Source organism: Leptodactylus fuscus, chromosome 2 (assembly GCF_031893055.1).
Source record: "Leptodactylus fuscus isolate aLepFus1 chromosome 2, aLepFus1.hap2, whole genome shotgun sequence".
Classification (NCBI taxonomy): domain Eukaryota; kingdom Metazoa; phylum Chordata; class Amphibia; order Anura; family Leptodactylidae; genus Leptodactylus; species Leptodactylus fuscus.
The window spans coordinates 9345026-9365037 of NC_134266.1; the positions used below are offsets into that span (position 1 = coordinate 9345026).

General features: G+C 45.4%; 1 protein-coding gene across 1 annotated transcript; it reads left to right on the forward strand.

Annotated features, from left to right (window-relative positions):
• The first annotated feature begins 11233 nt into the window (after nucleotides 1-11233).
• Nucleotides 11234-14723, forward strand: WARS2 (tryptophanyl tRNA synthetase 2, mitochondrial). Its single transcript, XM_075262539.1, has 6 exons — nucleotides 11234-11323; nucleotides 12672-12926; nucleotides 13030-13110; nucleotides 13802-13887; nucleotides 13988-14106; nucleotides 14275-14723. Exons 1-6 carry the CDS (start codon nucleotides 11234-11236, stop codon nucleotides 14721-14723), a joined length of 1080 nt encoding a protein of 359 aa, XP_075118640.1.
• The last annotated feature ends 5289 nt before the right edge of the window (nucleotides 14724-20012 follow it).

Genomic DNA, 20012 nt, shown 5'->3' on the forward strand with positions numbered 1-20012 from the left:
CTAATCCTATCCTGTGTGATACTGTATACTGAGGCGTGTATCTAATCCTATCCTGTGTGATACTGTATACTGAGCGGTGTATCTAATCCTATCCTGTGTGATACTGTATACTGAGCTGTGTATCTAATCCTATCCTGTGTGATACTGTATACTGAGCTGTGTATCTAATCCTCTCCTGTGTGATACTGTATACTGAGCTGTGTATCTAATCCTATCCTGTGTGATACTGTATACTGAGGCGTGTATCTAATCCTATCCTGTGTGATACTGTATACTGAGCGGTGTATCTAATCCTATCCTGTGTGATACTGTATACTGAGCTGTGTATCTAATCCTACCCTGTGTGATACTGTATACTGAGCTGTGTATCTAATCCTATGTGATACTGTATACTGAGCTGTGTATCTAATCCTATCGTGTGTGATACTGACTGCTGAGCTGTGTATCTAATCCTATCCTGTGTGATACTGTATACTGAGCTGTGTATCTAATCCTATCCTGTGTGATACTGTATACTGAGCTGTGTATCTAATCCTATCCTGTGTGATACTGTATACTGAGCTGTGTATCTAATCCTATTCTGTGTGATACAGTATACTGAGCTGTGTATCTAATCCTATTCTGTGTGATACTGTATACTGAGCTGTGTATCTAATCCTATCCTGTGTGATACTGTATACTGAGCTGTGTATCTAATCCTATTCTGTGTGATACTGTATACTGAGCTGTGTATCTAATCCTATCCTGTGTGATACTGTATACTGAGCTGTGTATCTAATCCTATCCTGTGTGATACTGTATACTGAGCTGTGTATCTAATCCTATCCTGTGTGATACTGTATACTGAGCTGTGTATCTAATCCTATCCTGTGTGATACTGTATACTGAGGCGTGTATCTAATCCTATCCTGTGTGATACTGTATACTGAGCGGTGTATCTAATCCTATCCTGTGTGATACTGTATACTGAGCTGTGTATCTAATCCTACCCTGTGTGATACTGTATACTGAGCTGTGTATCTAATCCTATGTGATACTGTATACTGAGCTGTGTATCTAATCCTATCGTGTGTGATACTGACTGCTGAGCTGTGTATCTAATCCTATCCTGTGTGATACTGTATACTGAGCTGTGTATCTAATCCTATCCTGTGTGATACTGTATACTGAGCTGTGTATCTAATCCTATCCTGTGTGATACTGTATACTGAGCTGTGTATCTAATCCTATTCTGTGTGATACAGTATACTGAGCTGTGTATCTAATCCTATTCTGTGTGATACTGTATACTGAGCTGTGTATCTAATCCTATCCTGTGTGATACTGTATACTGAGCTGTGTATCTAATCCTATTCTGTGTGATACTGTATACTGAGCTGTGTATCTAATCCTATCCTGTGTGATACTGTATACTGAGCTGTGTATCTAATCCTATCCTGTGTGATACTGTATACTGAGCTGTGTATCTAATCCTCTCCTGTGTGATACTGTATACTGAGGCGTGTATCTAATCCTATCCTGGGTGATACTGTATACTGAGCGGTGTATCTAATCCTATCCTGTGTGATACTGTATACTGAGCTGTGTATCTAATCCTACCCTGTGTGATACTGTATACTGAGCTGTGTATCTAATCCTATGTGATACTGTATACTGAGCCGTGTATCTAATCCTATCCTGTGTGATACTGTATACTGAGCTGTGTATCTAATCCTATCCTGTGTGATACTGTATACTGAGCTGTGTATCTAATCCTATCCTGTGTGATACTGTATACTGAGCTGTGTATCTAATCCTATCCTGTGTGATACAGTATACTGAGCTGTGTATCTAATCCTATTCTGTGTGATACTGTATACTGAGCTGTGTATCTAATCCTGTCCTGTGTGATACTGTATACTGAGCTGTGTATCTAATCCTATCCTGTGTGATACTGTATACTGAGCTGTGTATCTAATCCTATCCTGTGTGATACTGTATACTGAGCTGTGTATCTAATCCTGTCCTGTGTGATACTGACTGCTGAGCTGTGTATCTAATCCTATCCTGTGTGATACTGTATACTGAGCTGTGTATCTAATCCTACCCTGTGTGATACTGTATACTGAGCTGTGTATCTAATCCTATCCTGTGTGATACAGTATACTGAGCTGTGTATCTAATCCTATCCTGTGTGATAATGTATACTGAGCTGTGTATCTAATCCTACCCTGTGTGATACTGAGCTGTGTATCTAATCCTATCCTGTATCTAATCTTACCTTGTATCATACAATCTGCTCATGGATCCTGTGTGTGGTTTGTTTGGGTAGATCACAAGGAGTTAACAGGTCATGTGATTATTCTGCACAACAGAAATTATAAACATTTTATAGGTTGTAAAAATCTGAAAATGGTGATTTGTAGAATCTGCAGCATTAAGAGACCGGTCTACCTACATGAGCCTTGTGTGATGTCATCAGATAACAGAGGAGCCTTCTGTGATGTCATCGGATAACAGAGGAGCCTTCTGTGATGTCATCGGATAACAGAGGAGCCTTCTGTGATGTCACCGGATAACAGAGGAGTCTTCTGTGATGTCATCGGATAACAGAGGAGCCTTCTGTGATGTCACCGGATAACAGAGGAGCCTTCTGTGATGTCACCGGATAACACAGGAGTCTTCTGTGATGTCATCGGAAAACAGAGGAGCCTTCTGTGATGTCATCGGATAACAGAGGAGCCTTCTGTGATGTCACCAGATAACAGAGGAGCCTTCTGTGATGTCACCGGATAACAGAGGAGCCTTCTGTGATGTCACCGGATAACAGAGGAGCCTTCTGTGATGTCACTGGATAACACAGGAGCCTTCTGTGATGTCACCGGATAACAGAGGAGCCTTCTGTGATGTCACCGGATAACAGAGGAGCCTTCTGTGATGTCACCGGAAAACAGAGGAGCCTTCTGTGATGTCACCGGATAACAGAGGAGCCTTCTGTGATGTCACCGGATAACAGAGGAGCCTTCTGTGATGTCACCGGATAACAGAGGAGTCTTCTGTGATGTCACCGGATAACAGAGGAGCCTTCTGTGATGTCACCGGATAACACAGGAGTCTTCTGTGATGTCACCGGATAACAGAGGAGCCTTCTGTGATGTCACCGGATAACACAGGAGTCTTCTGTGATGTCACCGGATAACACAGGAGTCTTCTGTGATGTCACCGGATAACAGAGGAGCCTTCTGTAATGTCACATTTCTTCATCCATTGAACTTGTGAGAACTTATTGGATAGTTTCTGCTTAATTTTCTTTGCAGGTTGTCAGAATGGCCTCCAGAGCTGCTCTTCTGATGTCTCCTGCCTCCCACCCTCAGTTCTTTTTCTTGTGGTTACTCCAAAGGTTCTCCATAGGGTTGAGGTCAGGGCAGGATGGCGGTCACACCTGGAGTTTTTCTCCTTTCATGCCCATAGCAGTCAATGCTTCCGAGGTCTTCTTTGCTGCATGAGATGGTTCATTGTCCTACATGAAGATGATTTTGCTACAGAACGTTCTTCTTTATGTATCATGGAAGAAAGTTGTCAGTCAGAGACTCTATATACTGTGCAGAGGCCATTTTCACACCTTCAGGGACCCTAAAGGGGCTCACCAGCTCTCCCCATGATTTCAGCCCTAAACATGACTCCGCCTCCTCCTTACTGACGGGACAACCTTGTTGGACATGGCAGTCATCCACTAACCATCCACTACTCCATCCATCTGGACCATCCAGGGTTGCCCGGCACTCACCAGTAATCAATTATGTATATCTGGGCCCACGACAACTGTTTCTGCTTGTGCGCCCTGTTTAAGGGTGGCCGAATAATAGGTTTATACACCACTGCAAGCCTGGAGGATCCTTCACCTTGAGGTTCGCACCGGCAGCTTCACATCCCTGTTTGCTGCTTTTTGATGGTATTTTAGCAGCCGCTCTCTTAATGCAATGAATTTGTCTGGCAGAAACCTTCCTCACTCTGCCTTTATCTGCACGAACCCATCTGTGCTCTGGATCAGCCACAAATCTCTTCACAGTACGATGATGACACTTCTGTTTTCATCCCTTGTCCCAGACATTGTTTTTTCCTATTTGAGGATTTTCAGTCGCAGAGAGATCTTTTACTCTTTTGGATATTGATGAAACTTGAGGCTGCTTAATAATGTGGAACATCCTTCTTAGGCCTCATGTCACGAAACACAGCAAAAGAACGACGTGGACCATAGTGGAAACACATTGTACTTTTATCTGCAGTGTTTTTCACCGAAGTTTTACGCTGCAGACTTTCTGCCCTATTATACTTCTCCGCAGGTATAACAGACATCCTGCGAGTTGCAAGTTTTTTTTAAACCATTTTTCCGCTGCGGTTTTATTTCTGCAACGTGCGGATTATCCATAATTCCCCTCTGTTTGCAGGGAGTGTATAACGCAGCATTGTGTAACGTGGGGCTCCGGCCTTAGGCAGTTTCCTCGCATGGGGCTCATTATTGCAGGAGATTGAGAGGGATCCAAAGAGCCCGACACAGAAACAGTCACCGACATCTTCCTGACACTTCGCTCTGATTTACATGACATTTTGGTGCAGTGTACTTCTGCTTATATAGGACCAACATATACCGCAATGCAATGATTATTACCTCCAGGGACCCCTGACACCCCAATAGTGCACACATTTTTTTAATTTAATTTCTGCCCCCAGTCCGGACCTGACATGGAGTGACTGGCCTAGAACTAGAGGATGGTTTAAAGCTCATGTCCTGAGAATGGCACCAGCACCTCCACAGGTCACCCAGCGTCTTGAGTCACATGATCTGGAGGAACAGTCCTGCACATTGTGTATTACATGTCTTATACATGGTCCAAGTTGCAGGGTCTCCCTCCTTACACTTCAGGGTTCAGAGGGCACATCCAGTGGTCCTGCGAGTAACCAGCCCGTCGCCAGCCATATCTATGTGCTGTCTAATGACAGACGAGGGCTCCGGGGCCTGAAGTATAACAGGAGCCGCCCTGACCATCAGCAGCTGAGTGCGCGGCTCAGGGTGGAGGAGCGAAGGGGTCCGTAATAATAATAATTATATTCCGCTCCATAGTTATTATTATTATTATTAACCCCCCACATGTGACATTATTTACAGGCTCAGATACACAGCTCAGCAGTCAGTGTCACACAGGATAGGATTAGATACACAGCTCAGTATACAGTATCACACGGGATAGGATTAGATACACAGCTCAGCAGTCAGTGTCACACAGGATAGGATTAGATACACGGCTCAGTATACAGTATCACACGGGATAGGATTAGATACACAGCTCAGTATACAGTATCACACAGGATAGGATTAGATACACAGCTCAGTATACAGTATCACACAGGATAGGATTAGATACACAGCTCAGTATACAGTATCATACAGGATAGGATTAGATACACAGCTCAGTATACAGTATCACACAGGATAGGATTAGATACACAGCTCAGTATACAGTATCACACAGGAGAGGATTAGATACACAGCTCAGTATACAGTATCACACAGGATAGGATTAGATACACAGCTCAGTATACAGTATCACACAGGATAGGATTAGATACACGGCTCAGTATACAGTATCACACAGGATAGGATTAGATACACGGCTCAGTATACAGTATCACACGGGATAGGATTAGATACACAGCTCAGTATACAGTATCACACAGGATAGGATTAGATACACAGCTCAGTATACAGTATCACACAGGATAGGATTAGATACACAGCTCAGTATACAGTATCACACAGGATAGGATTAGATACACAGCTCAGTATACTGTATCACACAGGATAGGATTAGATACACAGCTCAGTATACAGTATCACACAGGATAGGATTAGATACACAGCTCAGTATACAGTATCACACAGGATAGGATTAGATACACAGCTCAGTATACAGTATCACACAGGATAGGATTAGATACACAGCTCACTATACAGTATCACACAGGATAGGATTAGATACACGGCTCAGTATACAGTATCACACAGGACAGGATTAGATACACAGCTCAGTATACAGTATCACACAGGGTAGGATTAGATACACAGCTCAGTATACAGTATCACACAGGAGAGGATTAGATACACAGCTCAGTATAATGTATCACACAGGATAGGATTAGATACACAGCTCAGTATACAGTATCACACAGGATAGGATTAGATACACAGCTCAGTATACAGTATCACACAGGATAGGATTAGATACACAGCTCAGTATACAGTATCACACAGGATAGGATTAGATACACAGCTCAGTATACAGTATCACACAGGATAGGATTAGATACAGCACAGTATACAGTATCACACAGGATAGGATTAGATACACGGCTCAGTATACAGTATCACACAGGATAGGATTAGATACAGCTCAGTATACAGTATCACACAGGATAGGATTAGATACAGCTCAGTATACAGTATCACACAGCGTAGGATTAGATACACAGCTCAGTATACAGTATCACACAGGATAGGATTAGATACACAGCTCAGTATACAGTATCACACAGGATAGGATTAGATACACAGCTCAGTATACAGTATCACACAGGATAGGATTAGATACAGCTCAGTATACAGTATCACACAGGATAGGATTAGATACACAGCTCAGTATACAGTATCACACAGGATAGGATTAGATACACGGCTCAGTATACAGTATCACACAGGATAGGATTAGATACACAGCTCAGTATACAGTATCACACAGGATAGGATTAGATACACAGCTCAGTATACAGTATCACACAGAATAGGATTAGATACACGGCTCAGTATACAGTATCACACAGGATAGGATTAGATACACGGCTCAGCAGACAGTATCACAAATGACTATATCCCAGCACATAGGATGTGTTTATAGTCTGTCACCATGGAGACACACAGGTCAGCCTAGGAGCTGTATACCTCGGTGCCTCATGTTTGTTAGTGTAGTCCAGTGCGGTACAGATGGAGTGACTGCGGGCCTGGGGAGAGACATCAGGGTTGGGGCCCGCCATCCTCTCTCACCAGTGCCAGTAAATCCAGAGGCTGTAGATCGCTCAGACCCGCTCACACAGCTGCAGGACTGACTGCGGCCCAGACACTGCAAATGGCAGAGGAAGATCCTGAAGAGGACAGTCTGCAGGCTTGTATTATCATCATTGTATTGGCCCCCCATATCCCCTGCACCCCTCCGGCTCTATCCACTGCCCTCCTCTGTCTATCTCAGTGTACATGGGGGGTTCGGGGCTGGCAGGAGGCCGATGACCCATGTAATGAGTTGCAGCTTTCGTCCTCTCCCCTGGGACCCTGTACATGAGGTTAGTGAGCAGAATGTGCTGCAGGCGGTAATAATGAGCCGCCATGTTATTAGTATGTAATGGGTTATACGACACGTCTGTGTGATCGCCCCCGGCCGGCCGCCATGACATGTGGAAAGCGTTACCTGGACTAATCCCATTATGATGAAGTCACGTCAGTGCCGGTAATGGCTGACACCAATGTGGGTAACCCGGGAAATCAACACCATATTGTCATCAGCGGAAAATGTGTCATGGCTGACTGTAGTACATATTATATACCCCTGATGTGTGATATTACACATCCATATATCCCACTGTGTGGTGTCATATACTTATTATATATCCCTCATGTGGTGTCATATACTTATTATACATCTATATACCCCTTGTGTATGGTGTCATATACAGTGGGGCAAAAAAGTATTTAGTCAGTCACCAATAGTGCAAGTTCCACCACTAAAAAAGATGGGAGGCGTCTGTAATTTACATCATAGGTAGACCTCAACTATGAGAGACAAAATGAGAAAACAAATCCAGAAAATCACATTGTCAGATTTTGTAAGAATTTATTTGCATATTATGGTGGAAAATAAGTATTTGGTCAGTAACAACAATTTCATCTCAATACTTTGTTATATATCCTTTGTTGGCAATGACAGAGATCAAACGTTTTCTGTAAGTCTTCACAAGGTTGGCACACACTGTTGTTGGTATGTCGGCCCATTCCTCCATGCAGATCTCCTCTACAGCAGTGATGTTTTGGGGCTGTCGCTTGGCAACACGGACTTTCAACTCCCTCCAAAGGTTTTCTATAGGGTTGAGATCTGGAGAATGGCTAGGCCACTCCAGGACCTTGAAATGCTTCTTACAAAGCCACTCCTTCGTTGCCCTGGCGGTGTGCTTTGGATCATTGTCATGTTGAAAGACCCAGCCACGTTTCATCTTCAATGCCCTTGCTGATGGAAGGAGGTTTGCACTTGAAATCTCACGATACATGGCCCCATTCATTCTTTCATGTACCCGGATCAGTCGTCCTGGCCCCTTTGCAGAGAAACAGCCCCAAAGCATGATGTTTCCACCCCCATGCTTTACAGTAGGTATGGTGTTTGATGGATGCAACTCAGTATTCTTCTTCCCCCAAACATGAAAAGTTGTGTTTCTACCAAACAGTTCCAGTTTGGTTTCATCAGACCATAGGACATTCTCCCAATACTCTTCTGGATCATCCAAATGCTCTCTAGCAAACTTCAGCCGGGCCCGGACATGTACTGGCTTAAGCAGTGGGACACGTCTGGCACTGCAGGATCTGAGTCCCTGGCGGCGTAGTGTGTTACTGATGGTAGGCTTTGTTACATTGGTCCCAGCTCTCTGCAGTTCATTCACTAGGTCCCCCCGCGTGGTTCTGGGATTTTTCCTCACCGTTCTTGTGATCATTTTGACCCCACGAAGTGAGATTTTGCGTGGAGCCCCAGAGCGAGGGAGATTATCAGTGGTCTTGTATGTCTTCCATTTTCTAATTATTGCTCCCACAGTTGATTTCTTCAATCCAAGCTGGTTGCCTATTGCAGATTCAGTCTTCCCAGCCTGGTGCAGGGCTACAATGTTGTTTCTGGTGTCCTTTGACAGCTCTTTGGTCTTCACCATAGTGGAGTTTGGAGTCTGACTGTTTGAGGGTGTGCACAGGTGTCTTTTTATACTGATAAGTTTAAACAGGTGCCATTACTACAGGTAATGAGTGGAGGAAAGAGGAGACTCTTAAAGAAGAAGTTACAGGTCTGTGAGAGCCAGAAATCTTGATTGTTTGTAGATGACCAAATACTTATTTTCCACCATAATTTGCAAATAAATTCTTACAAAATCAGACAATGTGATTTTCTGGATTTGTTTTCTCATTTTGTCTCTCATAGTTGAGGTCTACCTCTGATGTAAATTACAGACGCCTCTCATCTTTTTAAGTGGTGGAACTTGCACTATTGGTGACTGACTAAATACTTTTTTGCCCCACTGTACTTATTATACATCTATATACCCCTCATGTGGTGTCATATACTTATTATACATCTATATACCCCTTGTCTGTGGTGTCACCCTAGTGTCCTGCTGAGTCTCCTCGGTGTGATGATGAGACATTTATTGGAAAACTCTGGACCACTAGACCGTGCTTGACCACTTATCAGTCCATCCTCTCTACTGGTGGTCTGTCTGGGCCGTGTTGTTCACCACGTGTGCGCCCTAATATCACTTCTTGCCCCAACATCTCCTAACAGTGAGGTCAAAATGGTCTACATGGCGGCAATTTGTCGAAAATGACCTTCCTGCTTCTCTGTACAATGATATGGGCAAAATGTCTTCAAGTGCAATGTAGAGACATGTCTAGTAGTCAGTGATCGCTCATCAAGAAATACACTACCCAAAAGTAGCCCCTGAGAATCTTGTGATAAAACAGTCTGATGAGAGCACACCTGTCAGAAATGATATGTCTGCAGATACATAACTGCAGAGTATACGGTGATCGGACATTTCTATTTGGGGACTGAGTTTGTTTGTCACTCAGGGTATATGGGGGAGTGTATAGTATATGTGTGATATGACATGAGGAGAGGGTCGGCATTATGTATGATATTACATGGGGGTCTGCATTACACATTTGATATTACATGGGGGGATCGGCATGACATGTGATATTACATAGGGGTGTGTGGGAGGGTTCTATATAACATGGGGAGGGGGGTTCCCTCTCTTTCGGGCTCAGCCCCCTGGAGGTCTTTACTGCCATGTGACTTAGTCTTTAAAATGGTAAAATTAGAGAGAACGGCCCCGGGCGATACATGAGGGGTGCGGGCTTAGGACTGAGCCCCCCGGTGTCTCCTCATGGATCTGATACATACACCTGAAGTCCTCATAGGGGGGCAATGCAAGCTGGTTCTGGGGGGAGTACTACAACCCCCAGCTGGTCCTCGCTCTCCGGAGCCTGGAGTACTACAACCCCCAGCTGGTCCTCGCTCTCCGGAGCCTGGAGTACTACAACCCCCAGCTGGTCCTCGCTCTCAGGAGCCTGGAGTACTACAACCCCCAGCCGGTCCTCGGTCTCTGGAGCCTGGAGTACTACAACCCCCAGCTGGTCCTCGGTCTCCGGAGCCTGGAGTACTACAACCCCCAGCCGGTCCTCGCTCTCTGGAGCCTGGAGTACTACAACCCCCAGCCGGTCCTCGGTCTCCGGAGCCTGGAGTACTACAACCCCCAGCCGGTCCTCGGTCTCTGGAGCCTGGAGTACTACAACCCCCAGCTGGTCCTCGCTCTCCGGAGCCTGGAGTACTACAACCCCCAGCCGGTCCTCGGTCTCTGGAGCCTGGAGTACTACAACCCCCAGCTGGTCCTCGCTCTCCGGAGCCTGGAGTACTACAACCCCCAGCCGGTCCTCGGTCTCTGGAGCCTGGAGTACTACAACCCCCAGCTGGTCCTCGCTCTCTGGAGCCTGGAGTACTACAACCCCCAGCTGGTCCTCGCTCTCCGGAGCCTGGAGTACTACAACCCCCAGCTGGTCCTCGCTCTCAGGAGCCTGGAGTACTACAACCCCCAGCCGGTCCTCGCTCTCCGGAGCCTGGAGTACTACAACCCCCAGCCGGTCCTCGCTCTCTGGAGCCTGGAGTACTACAACCCCCAGCCGGTCCTCGCTCTCCGGAGCCTGGAGTACTACAACCCCCAGCCGGTCCTCGGTCTCTGGAGCCTGGAGTACTACAACCCCCAGCCGGTCCTCGGGCCTTTCACTATCACACACCCTACAGGACAGATACCCGAGGAGTCGGACGTGTCACGTGGTTCTGCAGCTTCACTTCTCCGGTCACGTGACGGTTTGATCACGTTAGGTACTGACGTCATAAAGATGGCGCTGTCCATAGTGAGGGGTGCTGTGCGGAGCCGGCTGAGGACTGGAGTCCGTACACTGACTACTGCCCCGCACCGAGAGGCCCAGGTAAGAGCCGGGGCCGGACACATAGAAGGGAACCTGACAGGGCCCCTGAGGTGGGTGAGGGCTGCCCGTACAGAAGAGGTCACGTGGAAGGCGCCCCCTCTAGGGTCAGAGGGAAACTAATGGACAGTCTGTATACAGCGCCCTCTAGTGTCACATCACATTATATATAAAATCACTGATGGTCAGTCTGTACATGGCGCCCTCTAGTGTCACATTACATATATATTTTGTATAGATATATATATATATATATATATATATATATATATTATATAATCACTGATGATCAGTCTGTACACGGCGCCCTCTAGTGTCACATATTATATATAATCACTGATGGTCAGTCTGTACACGGCGCCCTCTAGTGTCACATTACATATATATTTTGTGTATATATATATATATATATATATATATTATATTATATATAATCACTGATGGTCAGTCTGTACATGGCGCCCTCTAGTGTCACATATTATATAATCACTGATGATCAGTCTGTACACGGCGCCCTCTAGTGTCAGATTATATATAATCCCTGATGGTCAGTCTGTATACAGAGCCCTCTAGTGTCACATTATATATATAATCCCTGATGGTCAGTCTGTACATGGCGCCCTCTAGTCTCACATTATATATATATATAATCACTGATGGTCAGTCTGTACACGGCGCCCTCTAGTGTCACATTATATATAATCCCTGATGGTCAGTCTGTACACGGCGCCCTCTAGTGTCACATTATATATATAATCCCTGATGGTCAGTCTGTACATGGCGCCCTCTAGTCTCACATTATATATATATATAATCACTGATGGTCAGTCTGTACACGGCGCCCTCTAATGTCACATTATATATAATCACTGATGGTCAGTCTGTACACGGCGCCCTCTAGTGTCACTGTGACATTGTTTGTATCTGTAGGTGTGTGATCTGCATGCAGTGCACAGCTTCAGTGTATTTCTGCACCGCGCCCTTGTACGGTACATGAGAACCCCCCCCCACACACACACACACACACACACACACCATATCATAAAGTATCTGAGGGGGTTACCTCTCCCTATTACAAGGGTATCAGATATGTAGGGGTGGGAGCTGCCAACTGTAAGAGGGGAGGAAGTCTCTGCTCCGCACTCCCATCATCCTCATTAATCACCCCCATCATGTGCGGTCATTGCAGTGTCAGCTCCGGCAGCTCAGGGGCACTGCCCATTAATCTTCCCTGTCAGGGGCATCAGCAGGGGGCGATGCTCAGATGTAGCAGAGCTGAGGCGGTGGTATGTATATACTGGTGTGGTACAGTATATATTATATATAGTGTCTCTTCTTCTCCTCTTTGCAGAGCGCCGCCCCTCGTGTCTTTTCTGGGATCCAGCCCACTGGGATCCCGCACCTGGGTAACTACCTGGGGGCGCTGCAGAGCTGGGTGAGCCTGCAGGAGGACTTCACCTCTGTGCTTTACAGTATTGTGGACCTGCACTCCATCACTGTCCCCCAGGACCCGGCCAACCTACGGGGGAGTGTCCTGGACATGACCGCCTGCCTGCTGGCCTGTGGGGTGGACCCGGACAGGAGCTGTCTCTTCCAGCAGTCTCGGGTCAGTAGATGTGTATATGTCACCGGCAGCCATAATGAGGGTAGGGGACGCTATATCTATATAATCCACTACTTACCCCTATAGTTGCCTCTGTCTCCTGCAGGTCCCGGAGCATGCTCAGCTCGGCTGGATTCTTGGCTGTATGACTTCAATGCCGCGGCTCCGCCATCTGCCGCAATGGAAGGTGAGTGATAGGGAATGTGAACAACTGGTTACTGCCAGAGCTGAAGTCAGAATATTACTACATCCTGTGCTCCAGTTACTGCCAGAGCTGCATTCAGAATATTACTACGTCTTGTGCTCCAGTTACTGCTAGAGCTGCATTCAGAATACTACTACATCTTGTGCTCCAGTTACTGCCAGAGCTGCATTCAGAATACTACTACACCCTGTGCTCCAGTTACTGCCAGAGCTGCATTCAGAATACTACTAGGTTCTTAATGCAGTTAATTCAGTTCTTAATGCAGCTCTGGTTGTAATTAGAGTATATTTTGAATTGTATTGTATCTTATGCTCCAGTTACAGCCAGAGCTGTATTCGGAATTCTTCTCTTACATCACATATTACAATCCAGTGCAGCAGAGACGGCCACTTATGTGAACACAGCCTGATACAAAATGCTCTGCTCTATTGCGTTGCGGACTTGTGATCGTTTCTTTTGCAGAACCACTGAGCACGCTCAGTGCAGCAGGGGTGTCGGGTCAGGCTACCTGAGACACCACTGGAAACCAGCAGAATTATAAATGCAGCTTTAGCTGGGACTAGAGTAAATTGGTAAGATCAGTACAGGGCACCTGTATGTTTTCAGCAGTGCAGCGTCACTTTATGGCTGCTGTGCTGTGTATGGTGAACGCTCTGTTCTCAATGATTGACAGATGAAAAGTCAGAACCAGAAGAACGAGGGGAGTGTCGGGCTGTTCACCTACCCCGTGCTGCAGGCGGCCGATATCCTGCTGTACCGGTAAGTGCGCCTTGTGATGATGTCATAGAGGAGGAGTATACACAGGGTTATGGGGCCTGCCATGTATGAGGCTGCTGTCTATACGCTCTGCTCTCCACAGGTCCACACACGTTCCTGTCGGTGATGATCAGGCGCAGCACTTGGAGCTGACGCAGGACGTGGCGCGGATCTTCAATCATCGCTACGGAGAATTCTTCCCCATCCCCAAGGCTCTGATGAGTGAGTGACGGCCGGCGAGGATACAGATTGTCAATGCTTAGGCTGGGGAGGGGGTGTATATACTGTATGTCAAGCCATTGGGTAGTATTATCTTTGTCTGGGTAACAACACAGGGATAGAACATGACGTGAGTGTAAGGGGTTAACAGCATGTTTTGCCTCCTGACAGGCACCTCCAAGAAGATCCGCTCCCTCCGGGACCCTATGGTGAAGATGTCAAAGTCAGACCCCCAAAAATTGGCCACGGTGCGACTGACGGACACCCCCGATGAAATAGTCATGAAATTCCGCAAGGCTGTGACGGATTGTACCTCAGAGGTGACCTATGACCCTGAAAATCGGCCGGGGGTCTCCAACCTAGTGGCTATCCATAGTGCTGTAAGCGGCCTGACCCCTGAGGAGCTGGTGCAGCAGAGCCGAGGACTTGAGACTGCGCAGTACAAGCTGGTGGTGGCCGAGGCCGTGATCGCCAAACTGACGCCCATCCGGGAGGAAATTCAAAGACTCAGGGGGGAGACGGGGTATCTCACAAACGTGCTCAACTGCGGCACTCAGGGGGCCCGGGAGGTGGCGGCTCCTGTGTATGACACAGTCTGTGGGATGGTGGGGCTCAGATGACAGCAGATACCCTGGAGGGGCTCTGACTACTGCACTGCTATCCTGCTGTGGTGGGGGAGGGGCTCTGACTACTGCTCTCCTATCCTGCGGTGGTGGGGGAGGGGCTCTGACTACTGCTCTCCTAGCCTGCTGTGGTGGGGGAGGGGCTCTGACTACTGCACTCCTAGCCTGCTGTCAGCCAATGTTGTCAGAGATTGCAGCTCTTTATTTTTTGGACACAATTGAATACGGTGGATTTTATTCATTGCCAGCAAACAGCGACCCTACAGTGCTGAGGGGGTTAATACATAAAGTACAATATAAGGTGTTATGCACTTTCATTATACAACAATCAGGCCTTATGGACAGACCGGACACCGGCCCTTTGATGTGCTCCAACCATGTGACTGATAAATGACCTGCGTAGTCCAATGTTTTGTGACTATGGACCTGAACAACTCCCCCATCATTCACCAGACAATGATCCCTCCCTGTATACTGATGGTCTGTAAATTCTTTTTATATAATGGAAAATTCTGTTCAACCGGAGCCAGATCAAATATTCCGAATTATGGCACGAAAATGGAAGTGGTGAGAGGTGTGCGGCCGAATATAATCCTAATGTAAAGTGGAGACTGGTGAAGTGTTATCTGTCTGAAATATTCTGGATTATTGAAAACCCCAATAAGTGTAAAGAAGCCAAAATAACCAAATATAGATCTATAGAAGTAATTGCAGCAAGAGCAAAATCACTGTACATACATGACATTACTTATCCTGTATTATACTCCAGAGCTGCGCTCCCTGTTCTGCCGGCGCAGTCACTGTGTACATACATTACATTACTTATCCTGCATTATACTCCAGAGCTGCGCTCACTATTCTGCTGGGTCCTTCATTGGTCATATAGTCTACAATATATAGATAGGTCAGTATATATAGTGAGCGGAGCGGCCTGATCTGACAGTGGACATTCCAGGATGTCACCACCACTGGTTCGGGGCTCTCGGACAAATAACACTTCTCTATAATGCGTCTCTTTGTCCGGTCACTATTAGGCGGTATATTATTAATATGGACTGATGGTGAGTTGTGATGAGTGGAACGGCTGAAACATTCCGAGGATGAAGAAAGAAACGAAGAAGAAGCCGCACAGGAGGAAAGAGTACTGAGATTGTAAGGGGCCAAAAAACACCGGTGTAGCCATCCACTGCTGATACACAAATGTATACATTCATATATTTATACATATACAGTACATACATTTATACTTACATTTTATACACAGATATATACAGATTTGTACGTGTGTGTGTGTACATATATATATATATATATATATTCATGCATCATATTTATATACAAACAGGCACGCTCTATAAAGGAGCAGTACAAGTGATTATAATACACTTTATCATGGATCTCATCAGGCAGCTCCTCCTCTAATCAAGCTCCTCCTCATCAGCAGGCTCCTCCTCCTCTCATTAAGCTCCTCCTATTATCATCAGGCTTATCCTCATCAGGTTTCTTCTGCTCTGTCTGTTAAACTGACTTTCACTGTGATCATCTCTGATTTGTCTCCAGGCTGATTGCAGGTCACATGACTTATATTACACATCTCTATAGAAGTCTATGGGGAGAGGAGGAGTGAGCAGGAAGTGCAGGACATAACAGAAGAAACCCAGGTTTAGGCCAACGCTGGAACTGAATGCAAACAGAAGTTATAGAGCAGATTCTCCTCTTCTCACTGTGTGCAGTGTATAGCAGCTAGTCTACCATCGCCAGCTTAGAGAGGACTGCAAGATCCACATATAGCATGCCAAGGGAAGATCTGCTAAATAGACGCCAACATTAAGAATGAAAGAAGAGAACTTAGAAAACCACCTCATTCTGTGGGACCAACAATAGAATGTCAAATGGTGTTCGGTTATGTAAATTCATCCATAATGCAGATATAGTCTTAGATTCTGGGGATATTATCGTTCCTTAAGGAGAAATCACCCTCTCAGGAGTATGGAGTCTTACAAAAGCCTCTTTCGCTCCACTGGGGGATTATGGGAAAAAAATTTCCAAGATGTAAATAGGAAAACAGTGCCTCTGTATGATGCCCTCTAGGGACAGCCCCCTTAAACATCATGCCAGACTTTTTCAAAAAGCCTTTAATGCTATCATGCGGGGTTTAGCCAAATCAGTATCAAGCTGTGGACAGATACACAGCTCAGCACACAGTATATCACATCAGAGGATAAAGATACATAGGTCAGCACACACTATCTCACATCAGGAGATTAGATACACAGCTCAGCACACACTATCACACATCAGAGGATTAGATACACGGCTCAGCACACAGTATATCACATCAGAGGATAAAGATACATAGGTCAGCACACACTATCACACATCAGAGGATTAGATACACAGCTCAGCACACACTATCACACATCAGAGGATTAGATACACGGCTCAATACACAGTATCACACATCAGAGGATTAGATACACAGCTCAGCACACACCATCACACATCAGAGCTTTACTCCAGGTTAGCAACCCAGCCATTTTTCTTCACTGCTGTATGTCATCTTTAAAGGACAGGGCAGTGTAGATAACACTATTGCACAAGGTCACATTCACACAGCTTTACTCCAGGTATCCATAACAACCAATCACAGGTTTTTCAGTGATATCCAATCTGAGATACACATGATCACATGACAATTATGGACACACACAAATGACATACAAAATACACCAGTACAAAACTGGGCAATTCTTATGGGGCCACGACACAAACAAAAAATATAATATACCCGTGTGAAGCCAGGTCCTCCTGCTAGTACTGTGTTTGTGAAAATCTAGACCTATGAAAGTAGCCAGAAGTCACTGTGTACATACATGACATTACTTATCCTGCATTATACTCCAGAGCTGCGCTCCCTGTTCTGCCGGCGCAGTCACTGTGTACATACATGACATTACTTATCCTGCATTATACTCCAGAGCTGCGCTCCCTGTTCTGCTGGTGCAGTCACTGTGTACATACATTACATTACTTATCCTGTATTATACCCCAGAGCTACGCTCACTATTCTGCTGGTACAGTCACTGTGTACATACATGACATTACTTATCCTGCATTATACTCCAGAGCTGCGCTCACTATTCTGCTGGGTCCTTCATTGGTCATATAGTCTACAATATATAGATAGGTCAGTATATATAGTGAGCGGAGCGGCCTGATCTGACAGTGGACATTCCAGGATGTCACCACCACTGGTTCGGGGCTCTCGGACAAATAATACTTCTCTATAATGCGTCTCTTTGTCCGGTCACTATTAGGCGGTATATTATTAATATGGACTGATGGTGAGTTGTGATGAGTGGAACGGCTGAAACATTCCGAGGATGAAGAAAGAAACGAAGAAGAAGCCGCACAGGAGGAAAGAGTACTGAGATTGTAAGGGGCCAAAAAACACCGGTGTAGCCATCCACTGCTGATACACAAATGTATACATTCATATATTTATACATATACAGTACATACATTTATACTTACATGTTATATACAGATTTGTGCGTGTGTGTATATATATATATATATATATATATATATATATATATATTCATACATATATTCATGCATCGTATTTATATACAAACAGGCATGTTCTATAAAGGAACAGTACAAGTGATTATAATACACTTTATCATGAATTGCATCAGGCAGCTCCTCCTCCTCTCATCAAGCTCCTCCTCATCAGCAGGCTCCTCCTCCTCTCATCAAGCTCCTCCTCATCAGCAGGCTCCTCCTCCTCTCATCAAGCTCCTCCTCATCAGCAGGCTCCTCCTCCTCTCATTAAGCTCCTCCCATTATCATCAGGCTTCTCATCAGGTTTCTTCTGCTCTGTCTGTTAAACTGACTTTCACTGTGATCATCTCTGATTTGTCTCCAGGCTGATTGCAGGTCACATGACTTATATTACACATCTCTATAGAAGTCTATGGGGAGAGGAGGAGTGAGCAGGAAGTGCAGGACATAATAGAAGAAACCCAGGCTTAGGCCAATGCTGGAACTGAATGCAAACAGAAGTTATAGAGCAGATTCTCCTCTTCTCACTGTGTGCAGTGTATAGCAGCTAGTCTACCATCGCCAGCTTAGAGAGGACTGCAAGATCCACATATAGCATGCCAAGGGAAGATCTGCTAAATAGACGCCAACATTAAGAATGAAAGAAGAGAACTTAGAAAACCACCTCATTCTGTGGGACCAAGAATAGAATGTCAAATGGTGTTCAGTTATGTAAATTCATCCATAATGCAGATATAGTCTTAGATTCTGGGGATATTATCGTTCCTTAAGGAGAAATCACCCTCTCAGGAGTATGGAGTCTTACAAAAGCTTCTTTCGCTCCACTGGGGGATTATGGGAAAAAAATTTCCAAGATGTAAATAGGAAAACAGTGCCTCTGTATGATGCCCTCTAGGGACAGCCCCCTTAAACATCATGCCAGACTTTTTCAAAAAGCCTTTAATGCTATCATGCGGGGTTTATCCAAATCAGTATCTCAGCTGTGGACAGATACACAGCTCAGCACACAGTATATCACATCAGAGGATAAAGATACATAGGTCAGCACACACTATCACACATCAGGAGATTAGATACACAGCTCAGCACACACTATCACACATCAGAGGATTAGATACACAGCGCAGCACACACTATTACACATCAGAGGATTAGATACACAGCGCAGCACACACTATTACACATCAGAGGATTAGATACACAGCGCAGCACACACTATTACACATACAGAATTAGATACACGGCTCAATACACAGTATCACACATTAGAGGATTAGATACACAGCTCAACACACACCATCACACATCAGAGCTTTACTCCAGGTTTCCATAACAACCCAGCCATTTTTCTTCACTGCTGTATGTCATCTTTAAAGGACAGGGCAGTGTAGATAACACTATTGCACAAGGTCACATGCACACAGCTTTACTCCAGGTATCCATAACAACCAATCACAGGTTTTTCAGTGATATCCAAACTGAGATACACATGATCACATGACAATTATGGACACACACAAATGACATACAAAATACACCAGTACAAAACTGGGCAATTCTTATGGGGCCACTACACAAACAAAAAATATAATATACCCGTGTGAAGCCAGGTCCTCCTGCTAGTACTGTGTTTGTGAAAATCTAGACCTATGAAAGTAGCCAGAAGTCACTGTGTACATACATGACATTACTTATCCTGCATTATACTCCAGAGCTGCT